The 18,111-nt window shown below is 36.8% G+C and overlaps 2 protein-coding genes across 2 annotated transcripts in view; one reads left to right on the top strand and one right to left on the bottom strand.

The window, feature by feature from the left end:
• The first annotated feature begins 1,159 nt into the window (after window positions 1-1,159).
• LOC110174923 (transmembrane protein 14C-like) lies at window positions 1,160-5,654 on the top strand. The gene is made up of 5 exons (XM_055152175.1): window positions 1,160-1,255; window positions 1,356-1,464; window positions 2,951-3,037; window positions 3,449-3,536; window positions 3,614-5,654. The coding sequence occupies exons 2-5, from the start codon at window positions 1,389-1,391 to the stop codon at window positions 3,669-3,671; spliced, it is 309 nt and encodes a 102-aa protein (XP_055008150.1). The 5' UTR covers window positions 1,160-1,255; window positions 1,356-1,388; the 3' UTR covers window positions 3,672-5,654.
• A 412-nt stretch (window positions 5,655-6,066) lies between these two features.
• The window catches only part of LOC110174911 (serine/threonine-protein kinase MAK-like), a 16,062-nt gene continuing 4,017 nt past the window's right edge, over window positions 6,067-18,111 (bottom strand). The window contains exons 3-13 of the mRNA XM_055151368.1: window positions 17,081-17,135; window positions 16,846-16,967; window positions 14,611-14,693; window positions 13,032-13,164; window positions 12,160-12,331; window positions 11,021-11,188; window positions 10,622-10,882; window positions 8,374-8,561; window positions 7,443-7,552; window positions 7,245-7,352; window positions 6,067-6,215 (exon numbers count right to left, since the gene is read on the bottom strand). Coding sequence (XP_055007343.1) covers window positions 6,067-6,215; window positions 7,245-7,352; window positions 7,443-7,552; window positions 8,374-8,561; window positions 10,622-10,882; window positions 11,021-11,188; window positions 12,160-12,331; window positions 13,032-13,164; window positions 14,611-14,693; window positions 16,846-16,967; window positions 17,081-17,135 — 1,549 coding nt within the window. The remainder of the gene's footprint in view (window positions 6,216-7,244; window positions 7,353-7,442; window positions 7,553-8,373; window positions 8,562-10,621; window positions 10,883-11,020; window positions 11,189-12,159; window positions 12,332-13,031; window positions 13,165-14,610; window positions 14,694-16,845; window positions 16,968-17,080; window positions 17,136-18,111) is intronic.

The raw sequence follows: 18,111 nt of genomic DNA, 5'->3' as shown, positions 1-18,111 counted from the left end.
CAAACATTATTACCGTGAGTTTATTCATATCTGAACTGTCACCTGTTTGTCTTTACGGAGACAGAGAAATTTAATGCCATACTGTGGAAAATTCTACATATTCAAAGTCATACAAAAGACTTTAAATATGTGATGCAAGATATGTGGTATGTAAGGAAAAAAAAGTTGAATTAAACTAAATATGGTTTTACATTTTCAGTAAAAATCCTCAAAATTTTCACCCTTTGCTTTACTGACACCAGTGCAAAGCTTCATGATAAAGTCTCCTGAAATTGTTTTTACTTCACATCTGTGCCTGGTCATTGTCAGTGGCTATTTTTAAATAAAAAATCTAAAACAGTTATTTTGAGTTTGCGTTTGCCACATTCATTCATAGTTTTGATGCCTTGAGTGAAAATCTATAATGTAATAATCATGGAAATAAAGACAAAACATAAAAAGTGTGTCCAAACTTTTCACTGGTCATTTTCTGTATTTTTCTCTTTTTGCCCAGAATTCAGTGCTGACTGTTGCAGGAGACTATGAAACTGTACGACTGTGAAACACTGAAAAACAGAAATGGGTTTGTGAATTCAAGGCTCATGAAACAAAGTGAATTTTAAACAAATTTAAAGGTGCTTTCTGTAATCTGTCATTTTCTGTAATGTTCTGTTCTTTCAACATATGCATGTAAAGATTTTGCTTGCTTTATTTTTTATTTATTTATTTTTATTCTCACCATAAAGAACACATTTGTACACATTATTCTCTTGGTATTGCATTGACCAGGGTTCCCACGGTCATGGAAATCCTGGAAAAGTCATGGAAATGGAAAATGTCACCTTCTAGTCCTGGAAAAGTCATGAAATTTTAATATCTCTTTCACTTAAATATAGCGTTCTGTTAAGTTCTCATTAGGCTATTATGTTTATTTCCAAACGTCTGCACCTTTTGTTTAAAGAGAAAAAACTATAATCCCAAACCATAAGGTGAGTGGAAAGGGTTAACATTTCATATTTAGCCCTAAAAATATGTTCAATTCCACACATGTAGGTGCCGTAAAGTCATGGAAGATTCACTTTAGGCCATGAAAAAGCCATGGAAAAGTTTTTGAAAACATTTTGTCAGTGAAAAAGAGTGTGAACCCTGATTGACACCAGGGGGCGCTTCAGAGTTACGGAGTTTGCAAACGTGTGAAGAAGTCAGGAATAAGGAAGTGTCAGAAAACCAAAACAAACTTCCAAACTGTGTCATTATTCTGCAAATATTCAGATCTGTAAGCCACAATCCCTCATTAAAACGCCGCTACACTTGTTTTCACTGTTAAACTGATTTAAGAGTGTAAATATTTTTGTAAATCGTGTTTTTTTTTACAGATTTGAGTGAGTCCAGGTGAGTTTTGTTGGACCATGGCTGCAGACCTCATCGGGTTTTGTTACGCCGCTTTAGTGACTCTGGGAGGAATTATCGGTTTTGCCAAAGCAGGTACACACATTTCTGCTCTTTTTTTTCCAATATCACAACTTTTTTCTAAACTTTTTTCGCTTATAAACAATTGCCAGATTACTACACAAATTATGCATGACCTTGACTGGTAATATAATATAATAATAACACCACTATTTTGCAATCCGTGAATTACTAACTCAAAATCTGGTTTGTACTCAATTAAACTAAACTACTACTAAATCTATAAAGAGTTAAAGGTGTGCCAGATGCGGTGACAGTCCCAGTTTTGAGCCTTGTATCCCCTGTCCCAGCAGATTTATCCAAAACCAGTGATTTGTCCCAGTTTCATACAAGAAATGTCCCAGGTGTCCCTATTTTTGACCAATTTGAGCCCTGCCAGCAGTAAAGAGAAGCATAAATTGTCATTTGTTTAAGTAAAATGCATAAAAGCTGCTTAAAAATTATTAAAACATACAGAAAATGTGATTATACTGACTCACATGTTTCAGTTTTCCTTAATCACGCACTCATTTCACAATTTTATTATCACCAGCCACCAAAAAAACAGGCATGTCCAAGTCTTTTATTCTGAAATTCTGGTCACACTAGCCATATATCTTTACTGGCCACCTGCCCATCACCATGTAGCTGTTATTGGTAGAGTGTTCCACAATATGGCATTAAAATTATTTATGAAGACAAGCCGGCGATCCCAGATCTGTGGAAAAGCGAGCCATGTTTCTAAATGTCCTATATTACGCAAAATGTTCTCTTGTGACCTTGCGCTGTGTTGTGTCAAAAACAAACCTGGAGCCGTGTTTTGTTTTATTCACACATGCATGAGTAACGCTTTATGATTAGTTTCTCTACAACTCCAAAGTTCAAAATGCTCTGTTCCACCTTGTGATGTCATGAAGTAGTAGTTTTTCAAGTTAACAGCTGCGTTCAGTAGACATAAATCCAGGTCTGAAATCATCCATATGATTCTAGTGAAAGTGTGTGGAGTTTAAAAACACAGTGGAGCACTTTCTGTATTACCACATGACATCACAAGTGTTTTTGGTTAAGAGAAAAACACTAAATATACTCTATAATAATAATAATATACTGTAAAAGCCTAAACATGAGGGACTTTTGTGTTAAACATGTGTGAATGAAACAAAACACAACTCCAGGTCTGTTTTTGACGAGGAAATAAAATTATAACAAATCAGAAAATAGCGTACCCTTTAAGGTAAACTGTGACAATTAAATAAATGCAAGATAGACGCCATAGGTTTAATGCCATACTGTGGAATAGTCCTGGAAAAGCAAGATACTTTTTTTCCTTTTCTGTGGATTGTTTGGCTCACGCTTAGAGGAATTAAATTGTGTTTGACTTTTCTATTTTTTATTTATAGTTTCCAAGACAAATTTCTTAGTTTGTAAACAATAAAGCCTTATCTTATTTCCATGGAGACAAGCAGGTGGCAGACCCTCCACCAGAAAAGTTACGTTAATAACATTTATTGTTCCTCCACAGGCAGTACCACATCTCTCGCTGCAGGACTCCTCTTTGGCTTTTTGGCTGCTTTGGGTGCTTACCTCAAAAATACATGGATTTCATTAGGTAAAATATTGGATTATGAAACAATTTATGAACATCCTCATCAAAAACATATGTGGAGTTAAGTTTTTTTTATTCACACGTTAACACTATGAACCAGATATTATGTGTTCTTAATAAAGATTGGATTGAAATTGAATTGAATAACACGTAAACCCTGCACATTTAGGCTGAGATCTTGAGATGTCAGTGCTCCATTGTATTTTTAAACTCGATACACCTTCACTTGAATCATTTGGACCATTTCAGCCCTGCCAATCTGTACTGAACAAAAGGTAAAATGTAGCTCTTAACTTGAAAATTACCACTCTATAACATTACAAGGTGAAATCACAACTCCAGGTATGTTTTTGAGTCAATTTTGTGCAGTATAGGATCTTTAAACTCAACTTTTTTGGCATGATTTTTTGACAGGCACTTGCGGGACGTTAGCGGTCGTCATGGGGATACGATATTTTAACTCCTTTAAGCTTATGCCCGCTGGTTTAATGATGATTTTAAGGTATTGTATCACAGACATATAAGATTATTCTGCACCATATTGTGGAAAAGTTCTGATGATTTTTGGGTCTTTTTCAGCGCGTTAATGGTTCTGAAGATTCTTACGTCCAAGACAAAAAAGACACATCAGTCTTAACAGAATAATTTTTGTATAGACGTGGATAGAGTGACCAAAATCTACAGTAAATCTGAAATACCAGCAGGTAGCAATCCAGATAAATCAAGTAAGAACAGAGGTGGGTAGTGGCCAAAAATTGTTACTTCAGAATATTACTACTCAAGTAGAAGTACAAAGTAGCAGTCCAAGAAATAATGCAAGTAAGAGTAACTTGAAGAGTTTCTGTTTTGGTGATTTATAATTTGAAGAACTACATAAAATCTGGTATTTTCAAAGGATAGACACACAAATGAGACAAACTAAATCAGATTTGAAGGAGCGCTGCAAGAAACACAAACGTTCAAATCATTTCATATCGTCAACAGAAAGTTTATGTTACTTTAGACTTGCTCACAGTGGGAGAGGAACCACTATTTTTCCTCAAGTAAGAGTACTGTTACTTTTACTAGGGGTGTAACAATAACCAAAATATCATATCATATCGTCAAAAGTCTCTCAGTAATGTCATGGGCCATCAAAATAAATCGAATTCACAAGTTTCTTTGCTTAAATTCATTTTTATAGTGCAGCAACAGGTAAAAAAAAACAGAGGAAACTACATCGACCATGATCCTTTGCTCCGTTTTGGTGCAAACTACATGAAGAAATAGCAGTTCTAAGCCCTTTTAAGTCTTGTCAAGGCATTTTAAGAGGAAAAAGTAGCATATTCACAATTTTGTTTGTAAGCCTCCACAAAATATCGCAGTAAATATTGTACCGTGAGTTGTATATTGTGAAAATATTGTACTGAGAGATTTGGATATTGTTACATCTCTAGTTATTTCAATAAAAATATTACTCAAGTAGGAGAAAAAGTATGCTGCTAGAAAAGTACAATTTATTTAAAAAGTAAATGTAAATATCATGTAGTTCCACCCACCTCTGATTATTTTTGTTAGACAAACTTGACCGATGTGAAGAACTGTTACTGTCCACCTCTGCTTCTTACTCGATTGTCAACACATTCCTTTCTCAAATCATAAACTGCTTCTGTTGTTTCATAATCACATATTCAAAATTTAGAGTGTATTTTATATTTATAGATGAGTTTGCTTTGTCTGATTCTTTCCTCTAGTCTAAGTTTGTGGTCTGGACTATTTAAATATTTTTGTCTATTTGCACTTTATCAAATGCTGGTAGTAAAAGCCCATATTATTATAATGTTGTTTCCTCATCACAAACAGACCTGGAGTTGTGTTTTGTTTCATTCACACATGTTTGACTCACAGATCCTGCATTTTAGGCTGAGTTTTTCTCCGAAACTGAAAGCACTCGACTGAACTAAAGCGAAAAGGAGCTGTTAACTTGAAACTACCACTACATCACAAGTTGGAACAGAGCATTTTGAGCTCTGGAGATGTAAAAATTATGTCAAAAGTCTCACAATAATACCGTGGGCTGTCACAATATATCGAATTACAAACTCCTTTGCTTAGATGCATGGTTTTATAGTAGCAACAGCTTAAAAACATCGGGAACTACATATCCCATGATTCATTTCAGTGCAGACAACATGAAGTTATGTTTTTTACTTGAATTCTTGAGCTTATGATGGAAATAATTGACACCAAAATCTTGTCAGGGTATTTTAAATGCAAAAAAGCATCCTATCTACAATTATATCAGCCAAAATTTTGCAATAAATATCGTACCGTGAGATGTATATCGTTATAATATTGTACCGAGAGATTTGGATATCGTTACATCCCTAAAACAGATGAATAATAAAGGATTACTCAAAAAATCTGTGAATGAAACAAGTTTTTGATGAGGTAACATGGCTTAAAGCTCACAAGAATCAATTTTATGTGATATAAGACCTTTAAAAGTGTATCATGACATTTTTATTAACTAAAATTTGTTATAATTGAATTGTACAAATACAGGTTTTTACTTTTACTTTATCACAATTTTGAATGCTTTCTACTGCTGTTTTTGAGAGTAACATTTTGGAAAATTGGACCAATACAGTATGTGCAAGATAAGAAACTTATTTTAAAAAGGTTTGACACTATTAAAACATATTATTATAAGCCTGTGTGTCCGTTTTTCCACCCACACACCCACTTGTTTACAAATGTCTTGAGATTTACGAGGGGCCGAACATGGGAAAGGTCTTCTGGATTCAGGCTCTGCGCTCAAACAACACGTCTCCACTTCAGTTCTTGGCAAAAGTGCAACATTTTAGACTTCCCATGAGTCTTTGGGCCGGTTTGAACTCGAGTTAATCACAAACAAACGGAGTAAATCACTAGAGTGGGCTATATGGTAAAATGAGATTCTTGGAAACATGCAAACGAATGAGCAGCTCTTTTCTGGGTGGGGGGTTGTGTCGTGTCCACTCTATTGTCTTTAAAGCATCACGTGTTTGCAGTTATCGGTATCCTCCTCCATATTTGGCGGTCCAGTCCACTCGTCCGTGCACTGGGGCGAGGTTTGAGCTACGACCAAAAGTAGACTTCAAAATGTGAGTCGATTTTGGAGTCTCGTTGCTGAAGGGTTTGTTGTTCCATCTGTTTTCATCTGAAGAAAAGAACAGATTAATTAAATATTATAAGAATAATTTAAACAAATATAGGACTAACGTTAAAGTGCAAATGGCAAGGTTAGATTATTAATTTCCAAAACATTGTTAACATGATTATATTCTAAATTTTACAATAAAACTGACCTTGTTTTAAAGTTTTAGGTTAAGTTTAATGACATACATAGAAATTATAATTAGAGAAATGAAAGTAGAGACTTGGTGCACTTCAAAAAACAATATAAAAATCAAATTAGAAAATTAGTAAGGCTGTCATATGTACTTTAATGTAAGAGAATTCATGTTACCTTCGTTGGAGAGAAGTAACTTTTTAGTTGCTGTTAATCTGGAGTCTTTTTTCAAGTTGGTGGGAGCAGACAGATCAACTGAAACAAATCAGAGCGAGATCAGTACAGGTCAGTGAGCCAAATAAACATCAGGGGGCGCTGTATACCTCCACCAGTGAAAGAGATAAAAAAAATAAAATAAAAAAATTTAGATACAAGTAAAATCACCCATCCCCCTCTAGAATGTGCGACTCCAACAAAAAACAAGAAAAATCTGTAGAAAAGAAATCACCCAATCCATGTATCATTTGTTCATTCATTTTTCAAAATAAAACCAAAAGTAAGAAAGAAAAAAAAAAAAAAAAAAATTTTCTTCATTATTTATTTCCAAAACCAAACCAAAATGAAAAAATTGATAACGATTTGTTTTTTCAGTTTTCGATTTTGTGTTTAAACAAGTAACGGAAAAAAACATTCGCACTTTTGGTTTTATTTTGAAAAACGAATGAACAAATACAAGGATACACGGATTTCACCCTCCAGTTTTGATGAGTTTTTTATTTAAAGATGCAGTGTATAACTTTTCTCGTGGAGTGTGTACCACTTACTTATTTCCATGAAGATCTATATGTATGAAGATGTATTTGCTGATTTACATTGCATTTATTCAATTCCAGGTGTTTTTATTTCTAATAGTAACTTGGTCTAAACACTAAAAACTAAATTAACTTTGAATCTTACCTATATTGAAGTCAAATTCTGGTCCCTTGGATTTACATAAACTGAAGCTTCCAAACTGGTTCTTGTTGCATTTCTGTCTCTCTTTACAGCTGCTTTTTGGGTTTACACCTGAAATTAATATTGAAAAAAATTATAAAATATATTGCACAGACTTAAAGAAGATGAAGTATTAGTTTTTTAGTGTTTCTTTGGTCTCACCGGGCATGTATCTGGACTGACGGAGGTAGTGCTGCTTTGCCGATAAAACCGTCGACTCAGATCTGTTCATTGTGGAGTTGGTTTGCTGCTTTAAAGACGCACTCGAAATCCTGCAGTAACACAAGAGACATGTTATTATGTAAGATAAAAGATTATTTTGGTCAATACTGACATCACGATTATTCAAACAATTATTTTTTAGTTACACGATGCACTTATTCAGCATTTCTTTCTCTCAAAACCCCACTTTGTTATTGATAATTTACGCAAAACTTTCAAATTGAAAATAAATATAGGCTACAAATATGAACCTTAGAGCAGTTTTGTGATGTATAAAACATAAAATTAATAAAATATACTTTGAACTTGAAATAAGGCATAGAAAAACATCTACGTATCCAAAATAAACTATATATCCAAATCCATGTATCATTTGTTCATTAATTTTTCAAAATAAAAACAAAAATAAGAAAAATGAAAAAACAGGTATTTTCTTCATTATTTGTCTCATCCATTACATATGATGATTATTGTTTAAAAGTAAACTACTCTCATTTAATGTCATATTTAGAGAAAATCAAATTGCTCTGAAGCATCGGCCATTAGTGACACTGGGGGCCCCTCCAGGTTTGGGGGCCCTAAGCAGCCGCCTACTTTTGCCTAATGGTAGCGCCGCCTCTGCGCCCATGGACCACTATGGAACCTACATGGACCACTGAGGGAATACTATGAAAATGTTTTTAGTATCATTGTGGTATTGGAAATGGTATTGAGTATCAAGTCTGTTCCTTAGTATCAAAATCAAATTAGAAATTGTAATATCGTCACAATATTACCATAAAGACAAGCAAGTTGCAGCAAATCCAGCATGAGAAAAATTACACATTGCACCTTTAAATAATGCTTTGACAACATATACAGTAGGTCTTACTGTCTGTCCAGCATCCTGTTTTTCCGAGAGTTAATCGTGGGTTTTTTGGAGATGGAGACAACAGCTTCTGCGACGTCTGCGTTATCGAAACTGTCCAGTGATTTAGAAGAAGTTTGGCCCCATCTGCGACGCCACGTTCGGGCACTGGGGGCGCTGCTCTTCGCTCCGGTGTGAACTGCTTTGACAGGCTTTGACATAATAAAAAAAAAAGATTTCAACATCATGTATTTGAAGAAATCCAAAATATGATCATCAAAAACACATGGGGGCAGGTGTCAGTTGTAGAGTAACTGTTGTACTGAGAAAGACAAAGTACAAGTAACTGGCCATTTTTACGTGCACCAAAATCTGATTATCTGATTATTATCTGACTTCTGGAGCTTTCAAGTGAATCTATTATGTAAAATTGGCTTTTTAGTCAAGTTATAGTTGTTTCCCTTCTCATTTACCTTTTTAAAGTTTTATTTAGAGTTATTCACGCGTGTTTGAGTCATTTTTAAGATATCACTGCTCCGATCTACCCTCACCAGTACACGCCCACTGTGACGTACTTACTGCATTCTCTAATTTTATTTTCTTAATCGGTGATACACAGAATTTGGCAGCAATGACGCAAGGCTGCCAAATCCTATAATTTTTAATAATAACCTTTATTGTGATGAGGTTTACCGCCAAGTCAACTCCCTTTGAGCACTGCTTTTCTAATGTCAATTTGTTTCTTTTATTAAGTCATACTAGATCAATATTGCAATTTAAAATGATAACGTAATGACTATATACCTGATACAAGAACAGTATGTCTTCTTTAAAAAAAAAATCTGATGTTTGTGTTCAGAGGGACCATAATCAGAAGCTGAGGTGGCTCGGGCATCTGTTCCTAATGCCTCCTGGACGCCTCTCTTGGGAGGTGTTCTGGGCATGTCCCACCGGGAAGAGTCCCCAGGAAAGACCCAGGACAAGCTGGAGGGACTATGACTCTCGGCTGGCCTGGGAACGCCTTGGAGTTCTCACGGAGGAGCTGGAGGAAGTGTCCTGGGTGAGGGAAGTCTGGGAGTCCCTGCTTAGACTGCTGCCCCCATGACAAGGCCCCGGATAAGCAGATGAAAATGGATGGATGGCATAATCAGAAATTTCAGTCATTTTTAAAAATGTTGAGTTGATATGATTCACTGAGGCTACGTTTATATGATGACGGTCTGAACAGAAGACGCAAAAGTGGCATTGCGTTTTCACTTTTTATTTCACGTTTAGTCGAGCGTTTTCGGGAGGAAATCTGCCTGCATACATAGAAAAAAAGTGTGTGGAATTTGATTGGATATTCATGCCAGGTGGCTCGGTGGTGACGCTCGGTGGTGACGTATGTGACGTAAATGCATACACGACGTGAGCGGATCTGACCAGAGTTTTGCGTCTTGGGCAGTGTAGACGGAAACAATACGACTGAGCATATTCAACTTTTCCACTCTGGAAGGTGGTTTCAGATTTTTGCATTTTTAAGCCTGAAAAATGATGTCACTATCAACGAAAGGCACTTCTGATAAAATATTTTGACATTTTTACCCGCAAGCGTTCTCATGTAAACAGGTCCTAAGACATAGATTTAGACTTAAACAAACTTTATTATTTGAAAGAATGGAAATAATTTGATTTAATTTCAGCTCTGGAATTGCCAGTCTCTCCTGAATTAAAGGTAAAAGTTGTCTGTTAACTTGAAAAGCACGATATCACAATGCATACATGACGTGAGCAGGTCTGACCAGAGTTTTGCGTCTTGGGCAGTGTAGACGGAAACGCTATGGCGGAGCGTATTCAGCTTTTCCACTCTGGAGGGTGGTTTCAGATTTGTGCATTTTTAGCCCCAAAAGTGCTGGCACTATCTAAAGGAAGGGCACTTCCGATAAAATATTTTGTCGTTTTTACCTGCAAGCGTTCTTGTGTAAACAGGCCATTAGACTCAGGGGCAGGACCACGCCTTAACCTCCTCCTGCTCCTCTTCAGCGAACCAAAGCCCGGCTGAATCTGCTGATTGACCACCTGAGACAGAGCCCCCATCCACATCTATCCATCGTCAATAAATATCCTTATCGTATTCTACTGTTGTCCCATCCTTGCTACTGAACTAATAATAATAATCAGATTTTCATTTAACTGGAGTTTACATGAAATGTCATTAATCTGATAACTCCGGAAACCAGATAATGATCAGATGTTTGGTTTGCATGTAAACAGTGCTGCTGAGCTCACTCACCTGTTGTGTGTTTTTGACCAGGCTGAGTGGCTCCTCTTGTTTGTGAGTTTCTTGTGGTGTTTGTGTCGTGTGCAGAGGGTGGACGGGCTGCAGAGGAGGAGGAGGGCTGTACTCCTCTGTCTCTGCGGGAGATTTAACCTGCTCACGAGAAGGGTCTGGGTGCTTCGTACACAGAGACAGAGGCTCAGCGCTCTCTTCCACAAACTTGGCCTGGACTTTAACATTTGAAACACCCACATGGAAGTATGGGTATCTGAGAGCCTGCAATACAAGAGAAATGTGGGGGTTAGGGCTGGACAACGATGACATTTGAATCAATATCGAGAATATTCCACTGCATATTTTTATTTTGACCCAAGTTGCCCCAAGAGACGAGAGCAAACCGTTTAAACATGATACCTGCACAGCGCTGGGTCTCTTGTCTGGGTCCCACTGCAGCAGGTCCCTCATCAGAGCTATGGCATCATCACTGGCGTTCGGGATCAGACTACGGAGGCTCGTAGGGACACACTTAGGAAAGCGGAAGTTCATGGAGGACGCCAGGTTATATCCTTCTGGCCAGTCCGACTGAAACATACAACAAATAGTGTTAAAGAATGCATACTGTGCTTGTGCCTGCTTATAGTTATAATCATTATGTTATGATTTGGACATGACAACAACTTCCAACAACAAATTTCTCTGACTTCTGTGAAATGTCGGACATACACTGTGGGATATGTACGATCAAATAGCAGGGTTTAAAAGTTCACAGCTTGTGGACTTACTTCAACAGTGTGAAACCCTCACAAGAGACGGCTGGATTTCAAACAGGTTTGATATTCTTACAGCCTACTATTACAGAATGGGAGCTGGTTGTGAGGTATTAATCGGTTCTTGTTACTCCTTGTATATTACACGAAGCACGACACATGACAAGACAAAACTCGGTCTGATCCCAAAAACAGATGCACAAGTGAAAAATCGGCTCAAAAAGGGCCAAAAATTGTAGAACTGAACTGAACTGAACCTGGACTACACCTGGACTACACCTGGACTACACCTGGACTACACCAGGACTGAACCAGGACTGAATGAGGACTAAATCAGAACTAAACCAGGACTAAACTAGAACTGAATCAGGATTAAACCAGGTCAAAACCAGGTCTTAAGCAGGACTAAACCTGGACTAATCTTAGACTTTAGAGCGAGAGAGAGAACCCCAAGCATGGGTGTGGGGTGCAGAGCTCTGTGCTGGTCCTTTCTCCTGCAGTCACCCGATGGTCTACACGGGCGCACCTCGAGGCCCATCCCTACACTCAGTCCTGGTTTCAATTCTGGTTTAGTCCTGTTTTAGTCCTAGTTCAGATCTAGTTTAGTCCTGGTTTAGTCCTAGTTTAGTCCTAGTTTAGTCCTTCTGATTCAGTCCTGGGATCAGTCCTGGTCGCCTCATGTCGCAGGTCCTCATATGAATTATTTGTTGAAATTTTGGTAGACTGAGACACCACTGATGGGTTAATCGACTAAACAAGGGCCTACAGTTCTACCGTACGTCCTACCTTTTTCAGCGTCCCCAGCACCTGACAGATTTTAAAGATCTCGTCGACTTCGCTGTTTCCGGGGAACAGAGGTCTGAGCGTGTAGAGTTCAGCCATGATACAGCCGACCGCCCACATGTCCACCGGAGAGTTATAGGACGTGGATTTGAGCAGGACCTCTGGAGCACGATACCTGCAATACAACAATATCTTACAACTTCACAAACCTGACGCAATGTGCAGTAGTTTCATTAGCACGCTGATTGTAATGTGTTGGCGCTCTGAAGGGGGAGTGACTTAGTGTGGAGAGCTAAGAGAGGGGGGGACTCAGAGCATCAAAAATAAAACTGAAACTTATTTTAAACATTTCAGTGAGTATAGTATTTTCCAAACCATAATGGGTAACATGCGCATTGCAAAAAACAAAATCTAGTCAAGTTATGATGACTTGAATTAAAGTTTTATTACAATTTGAGAAATTTCTCTTGATTAGTAAAATTATCTGCCAGTGGAACAAGACTTTTTGTACTTAAAATATGAAAATAAATCTTTCTACAATTAAAATAAGAAACAAAATCGAATGTTGTTTGAATTAAGTAAACTTGTTCCATTGGGAGATCATTTGACATTGTAGTTGAATCTACTCAAATGAAGTCAAATGTTCTTTATTTAACTCATTTTAACTTACCGAGATGTTGTTTTTTTCCCCAGTGTGGTGCTCTGTGTTATGTGCTAGCAGTTAATACCCCATAGAAATATAATACCCCCTCTTTAAACTTAAACTATTAACCTAAACTTATTTAAACCAGTATCAAAATGAACATTGTTTGTATTTCTTTAATTGTATCTATAGATCTAGCAGTTAGGCAGTGATAAATCCAGATAACTCTTACCATCTGGTGGACACATAGTCGGTGTACGGAGGCTGGGAGCGGATTTCTCGGGCCAGTCCAAAGTCTGCGATTTTCACCAGCTCTGGGCCCATACACAGCAGGTTCTCTGGCTTCATGTCTCGGTGGAAATAACCTGAAGAATACCATACGCCCATTAGATCACACAGAGCAGAGGTGGGACCCAGTCATTGTTGTGTCAGTGCCCCACAAGTCCAAGTCAAGTCCAAGTCCTCTGCTTTGAGTTTGAAGTCCTTCCAAATTAGAAAACTAGGGTTGTCAAAATAATCGAAAAATCAGATACAAATAATTACTAGTATCAAAACTAAATACTCATTTGAAAAGTAATTTATTCCAAATTTAAAAAGTCAAGTCTCAAGTCCTCAAAATAGTAACTTAAGTCTTAGTTGAATCCAAGTCCACTCGTCTTATATCACATAGTGCATGGGCCACTACACTAAACAAGAAGAAACAAGAAGAAAAAAGAAAAGAGGCAATATGTTTGGACACACTTTTTCATCAGTGTTTCTTCTTTATGTCAGTGATTATTTACGTTGTAGATTCTCACTGAAAGCTTCAACTATAAATGACACATGGAGCCACCTTTTGCTCTAAACCCTGGATGCAGTTTTTGGCATTTCCTGACCCTGACATGGCACAGCTGTGGGGTGAAAAGCATTTCAGGAGACTTCATGAAGCTCATTGAGAGGAGGGTGGCTACTAGGGATGTAACAATAACCAAAATATCGTGATACTGTATTGTCAAAAGTCTCACAGTAATATCGTGGGACGTCACAATATATCGAATCACAAGTTCCTTTGCTTAAATGCATCGTTTTATAGCAACATCATCTTATAAACATCGGGAACTACATATCCCATGATTGATTTCAGTGCGGATAACATGAAGAAATATGTTTTTTACTTGAATTTTTGGGATTATGACGGAAATAATACACACCAAAACCTTGTCAAGGTATTTTAAAAGCAGAAAAGAGTCCCATCTACAATTATATCAGCCTCTTCAAAATATTGCAATAAATATCGTACCGTGAGATGAATATCATGATAATATCGTACTGTGAGATTTGGATATCGTTACATCCCTAGTGGCAACTGTGTGAGGAATTAGAGTATAAAATATAAACATATTTACTTGAATTATTAAACTTTTTTTGTTTTTTTTCTTTGCAATATAATTCTTTTTCACAATTCTTCATAAAGAAAAAAAAAAATATGCAAAGGGGTGTCCAAACTTGACTGCAGTATTATTTTGAAGTAACGTTACTCTTATTTGAGTAAAATTTTTGGCTACTCGACACATTTTTTTCACAAGATACAGTAAGTACAATGTGTCAAAAATGTTTTAAAATGTTAAAATATTGATATCAGCTTTTGTAAATACTAGATATCAGCTAAAAACAGAATGAGAAATAACGTTCAATTTACATTTTGTTCTGCCAATATGGACCTCCAAATGTAAGTAAATACAATGTAGGTTATTAACAATCAGTATGCTGTAGTACATATGGCCTCTTTGCAGACTAAAAGTGTGAAATGAGAGGACAGAAAGGACTCTTACCATGTTTGTGCACAAAAGCCAAACCAGTCAACACCTGAAACATGATATTTCTGATCTCATGCTCAGAAAACATCCTTTCCTCTCTGCAGCAGAAAAGAAAGAGGAGGAGAGAAAGAGGAAGAGTGAGAGAGAAAGTAAAGATGAAGCAATGATCATGCTTTGTGGAGCGGTAGAGCTGGTTAGTTTTTGTAGGGATGGGCGATATATCGGCTCCAGTATCTGTATCGGCATATATTGATACAGATTAATCGGTATCAGCCAGTAATCGAAAAATGTTATAGGGCTGTATTTTTATGCAAACATTTAACAAATAATTTCATTTTCCAGACAAATATATTTCGGCAGTTATCGGCTATTGGCCACAGAAGCAGGACAAATATCGATCATTGGTATCCGTAAAAAAAAATATAAGTAAATAAAATAAATACATTTTGGGCCCATACCTACATTTTTCACTCACATGGTGTCTTAAGTTGAATTTTTAGATTTAAACTTTAATTAGGGCTGCAAGATTAATCACAATCATATCAAAATTTCAAATCATAAAGGCTGTAATTTCCAAAGCAGCATAATTTCTTATTCTGCTTAAAAACTACTAACCCTGTAGTTTAGATCTGCACAAACATGTTCTGAAATGTGATTCTTGTATTAGTTTGTCGGTGAATATTTCAGTCTTTTTGTCAGTTCTTCTGGGTGTGTTTAAAGAAAACTTTGAACAGAATCCTATTATCAAACTGGAACTAAATATATATTAAAAAAATTATATATGTTTTTGTTTTTTTTCCCCACTACTAAACTGTGTATACGGTGTTGTAAAATCTGTTCCTAGTCATTCTTGGCAGCAACTTTAGCGCAAACTAAGTACATCTGCAGCTCTAAGTTTGTGCTGCTTTCAGTGGCCTTTGCGATTTGAAGTAGTTGGTGACATCACAAAAGACTGCCCTGAATATAGCCAGGTGTTTCTGATACAAACACCTGGCTGCAGGGGCGGAGCTTGAAGAGTGGAAACCTGTTAGACCAATCACACTGTTCCTTAAACCCCCAGCCCCCCCCTTTTATTGTTCAGAGTTCTTCACAACTTGGTGGAAACAAAGAGAAAAGCAACACTACAGAGAGCCTTTGTTGTTATGAACTCCGGGCTGGTGTCACCTACCATTTGTGTGAATGTAGGAAAGTCCCTGTAATATCTGAAATATAATGTTTCTGACGACAGATTCAGGGAATAACTTGTTTCTGTGAAAATCAACCAAAACATCATAACTCACAATGGTCCAACTAAAAATTAAAAAATATATACACACTACCAGTTAAAAGTTTTAGAACACCACACTTTTTCCAATTTTTTACTATTTACAAAACATATTCTAAACTTTTGATTCATAAAAGTGTCCACCTTTGGCAGATATAACAGCTGAACACACTTGTGGCTCGTTCTTTTTACAAGAGAAATCAAATATTCTTCAGAAAGTTCTTCCCAAGCCTGTTGCAGAAGTTCCCATAAATGTGTGGCACTTGTAGGTTGTTTGGCTTTTACTTTTCTGTCCAGTTCATCCCAAACCAGCTCGATGGGGTTTAAGTCTGGAGACTGTGCTGGACACTTCATGTTTTCAAGCTTGACCATGTTGTTATTTTTTCCTGAGGTAGTTTTGGCAGAGTTTGGACTTGTGTTTTGTATCTTTTATCTTTTTTTAAACCTCTGCCTGTCCAGTTCTTACCTTTGTACCATTTCAAGCTCTTCATGGGACTTGCACGACTTGATTTGCAATAAATAACTGGAAAAATTACCGTGTTCTAAAACTTTTGACCAGTAGTGGATATTTTTAGGCCATTATTTTATTATTATTATTATTATTATTTTAGGAGATTGTCGACTATTGCCACAATAATTAACAATTTAAAACCAAATAAAGAACGACAACAGAGGATGCTGAAACCCAAATACTCTCCGTTTTCCCTCATACCCATTTATGATCCACAACTATCACTTTGCATTAGTGGCACATGTTTAGTTTCAGTTGTACATTATTCTACAGTCAGGTTAAAGTTATGATTATGTTTAGGAGTAGTTCATTTGGTTACATTTACAGCTTTGGGACAGGTTTGTTAGCTGTGTCTTGGCAGAACTGCCTTGGGGAAACAAATGAAGCTATATACTGACATATTTGTTCTCTCGATATATCATTTATTTTTGTATTATTGTTTTCTATATAAAGAATGTAGGTTAATATATCTTACCTTTCTTTCATGAGCTGGTAGAGGTTTTCCTTCATGTATTCAAACACAAAGTAGAGCTGGTCATTTTCTCTGATCACCTCCTTCAGTTTGACCACGTTGGCATGGCTCAGTTTCTTCAGAGACTATCAAGTGAATAAACAAAATATATAGTCAAAATATCCACAACTGAAGATGCAGGAACTTGGTTGTTGAGTTATTACAAAAAGGAAAAAAGTAACTGTTGTCTTTTTCTTACCTTCACTTCTCTGAGATTTAAACATTCTTCCCAAGAGAAAAACTTCCTCTTCATTCTGTAGCAGCAGAATATGTGTAAGTAAAGTCTGAATCATTTAGTATAGCACTGCAATGTATTCTGAAGTGGGTAGAGTAGCTAAAAAAATACTCAAGGAAGAGTAACATTACTTTAAAGTCTTTAGAATATTCAAGTACAGTGTGGTGGTCCAACAAATTACACAAATAATTAAGAGTAAACTACTACTTAAGTAAGAGTAACTTGTGCCATCTGCATTATAATTCAAAGTTAAAGGGACAGTTCGGAATTTTTAACATAGGACCTCATTTCCTACTGAGCCAGAGTGTTGGAGACGTGTGGAGACACATTTTAAAATATTCCATCCAGTCCTTGTATTTGCAGAGGTCGCTGGTGCTAGACTAGTGCATGTCAATGGCCATAGTTTCCTGCAACTAAAAACAGTCTTACCCACTCCACAAAACACCCGAAGCAAATCTATTATTACACCAGACTGTTGATGTAAATGTCTGTGTCGATAGAATAATTTTAGAAGTAAAACCAACCTTGCATTTGAAGGATTTATGTCTGAGCAGCAGCAGCGAGTTGTACTTGATAGAAAGCTCGGCAGCGGCGGACTGATATATGAGAAAATAGTCCCTCAACATGCGACGATTCATGCGATGCAAGTTTAGTTTTATTTCAAACATTATTCTGTCAACACAGACATTCACATCGACAGTCTGGTGTAATAATAGATTTGCTTCGGGTGTTTTGTGGAGTGGGTAAGACTGTTTTTAGTGGCAGGATAACTATGGCCATTGACATGCACTAGCCTAGCACCAGTGACCTCTGCAAATACAAGGACTGGATGGAATATTTTAAAAAGTGTCTCCAGACGTCTCCAACACTGTGGCTCACTAGGAAATGAGGCCCTATGTCCAAAATTCCTGTCGCTATAGTGTAATGCGAAGGACAAAATATTAAATAAGACACAAATCTGGTATTTTCAAAGGATGGACACAAAATTAGACAAA

The sequence above is a fragment of the Boleophthalmus pectinirostris genome, unplaced genomic scaffold (assembly GCF_026225935.1).
Source record: "Boleophthalmus pectinirostris isolate CB_2022bp ecotype Guang Dong unplaced genomic scaffold, ASM2622593v1 HiC_scaffold_16, whole genome shotgun sequence".
NCBI lineage: Eukaryota > Metazoa > Chordata > Actinopteri > Gobiiformes > Gobiidae > Boleophthalmus > Boleophthalmus pectinirostris.
Note: the sequence above shows the minus strand (reverse complement) of the source record. Positions and strands in the feature narration are given on the sequence as shown.

Excerpts from the sequence above, each read along its gene's own strand:
- LOC110174923 (XM_055152175.1), top strand. The coding sequence starts at position 1,389 with ATGGCTGCAGACCTCATCGGGTTTTGTTACGCCGCTTTAGTGACTCTG. Across the intron at positions 1,465-2,950 it reads TATCGGTTTTGCCAAAGCAG|GCAGTACCACATCTCTCGCT; the intron begins GTACACACATTT and ends GTTCCTCCACAG. Across the intron at positions 3,038-3,448 it reads AAATACATGGATTTCATTAG|GCACTTGCGGGACGTTAGCG; the intron begins GTAAAATATTGG and ends ATTTTTTGACAG.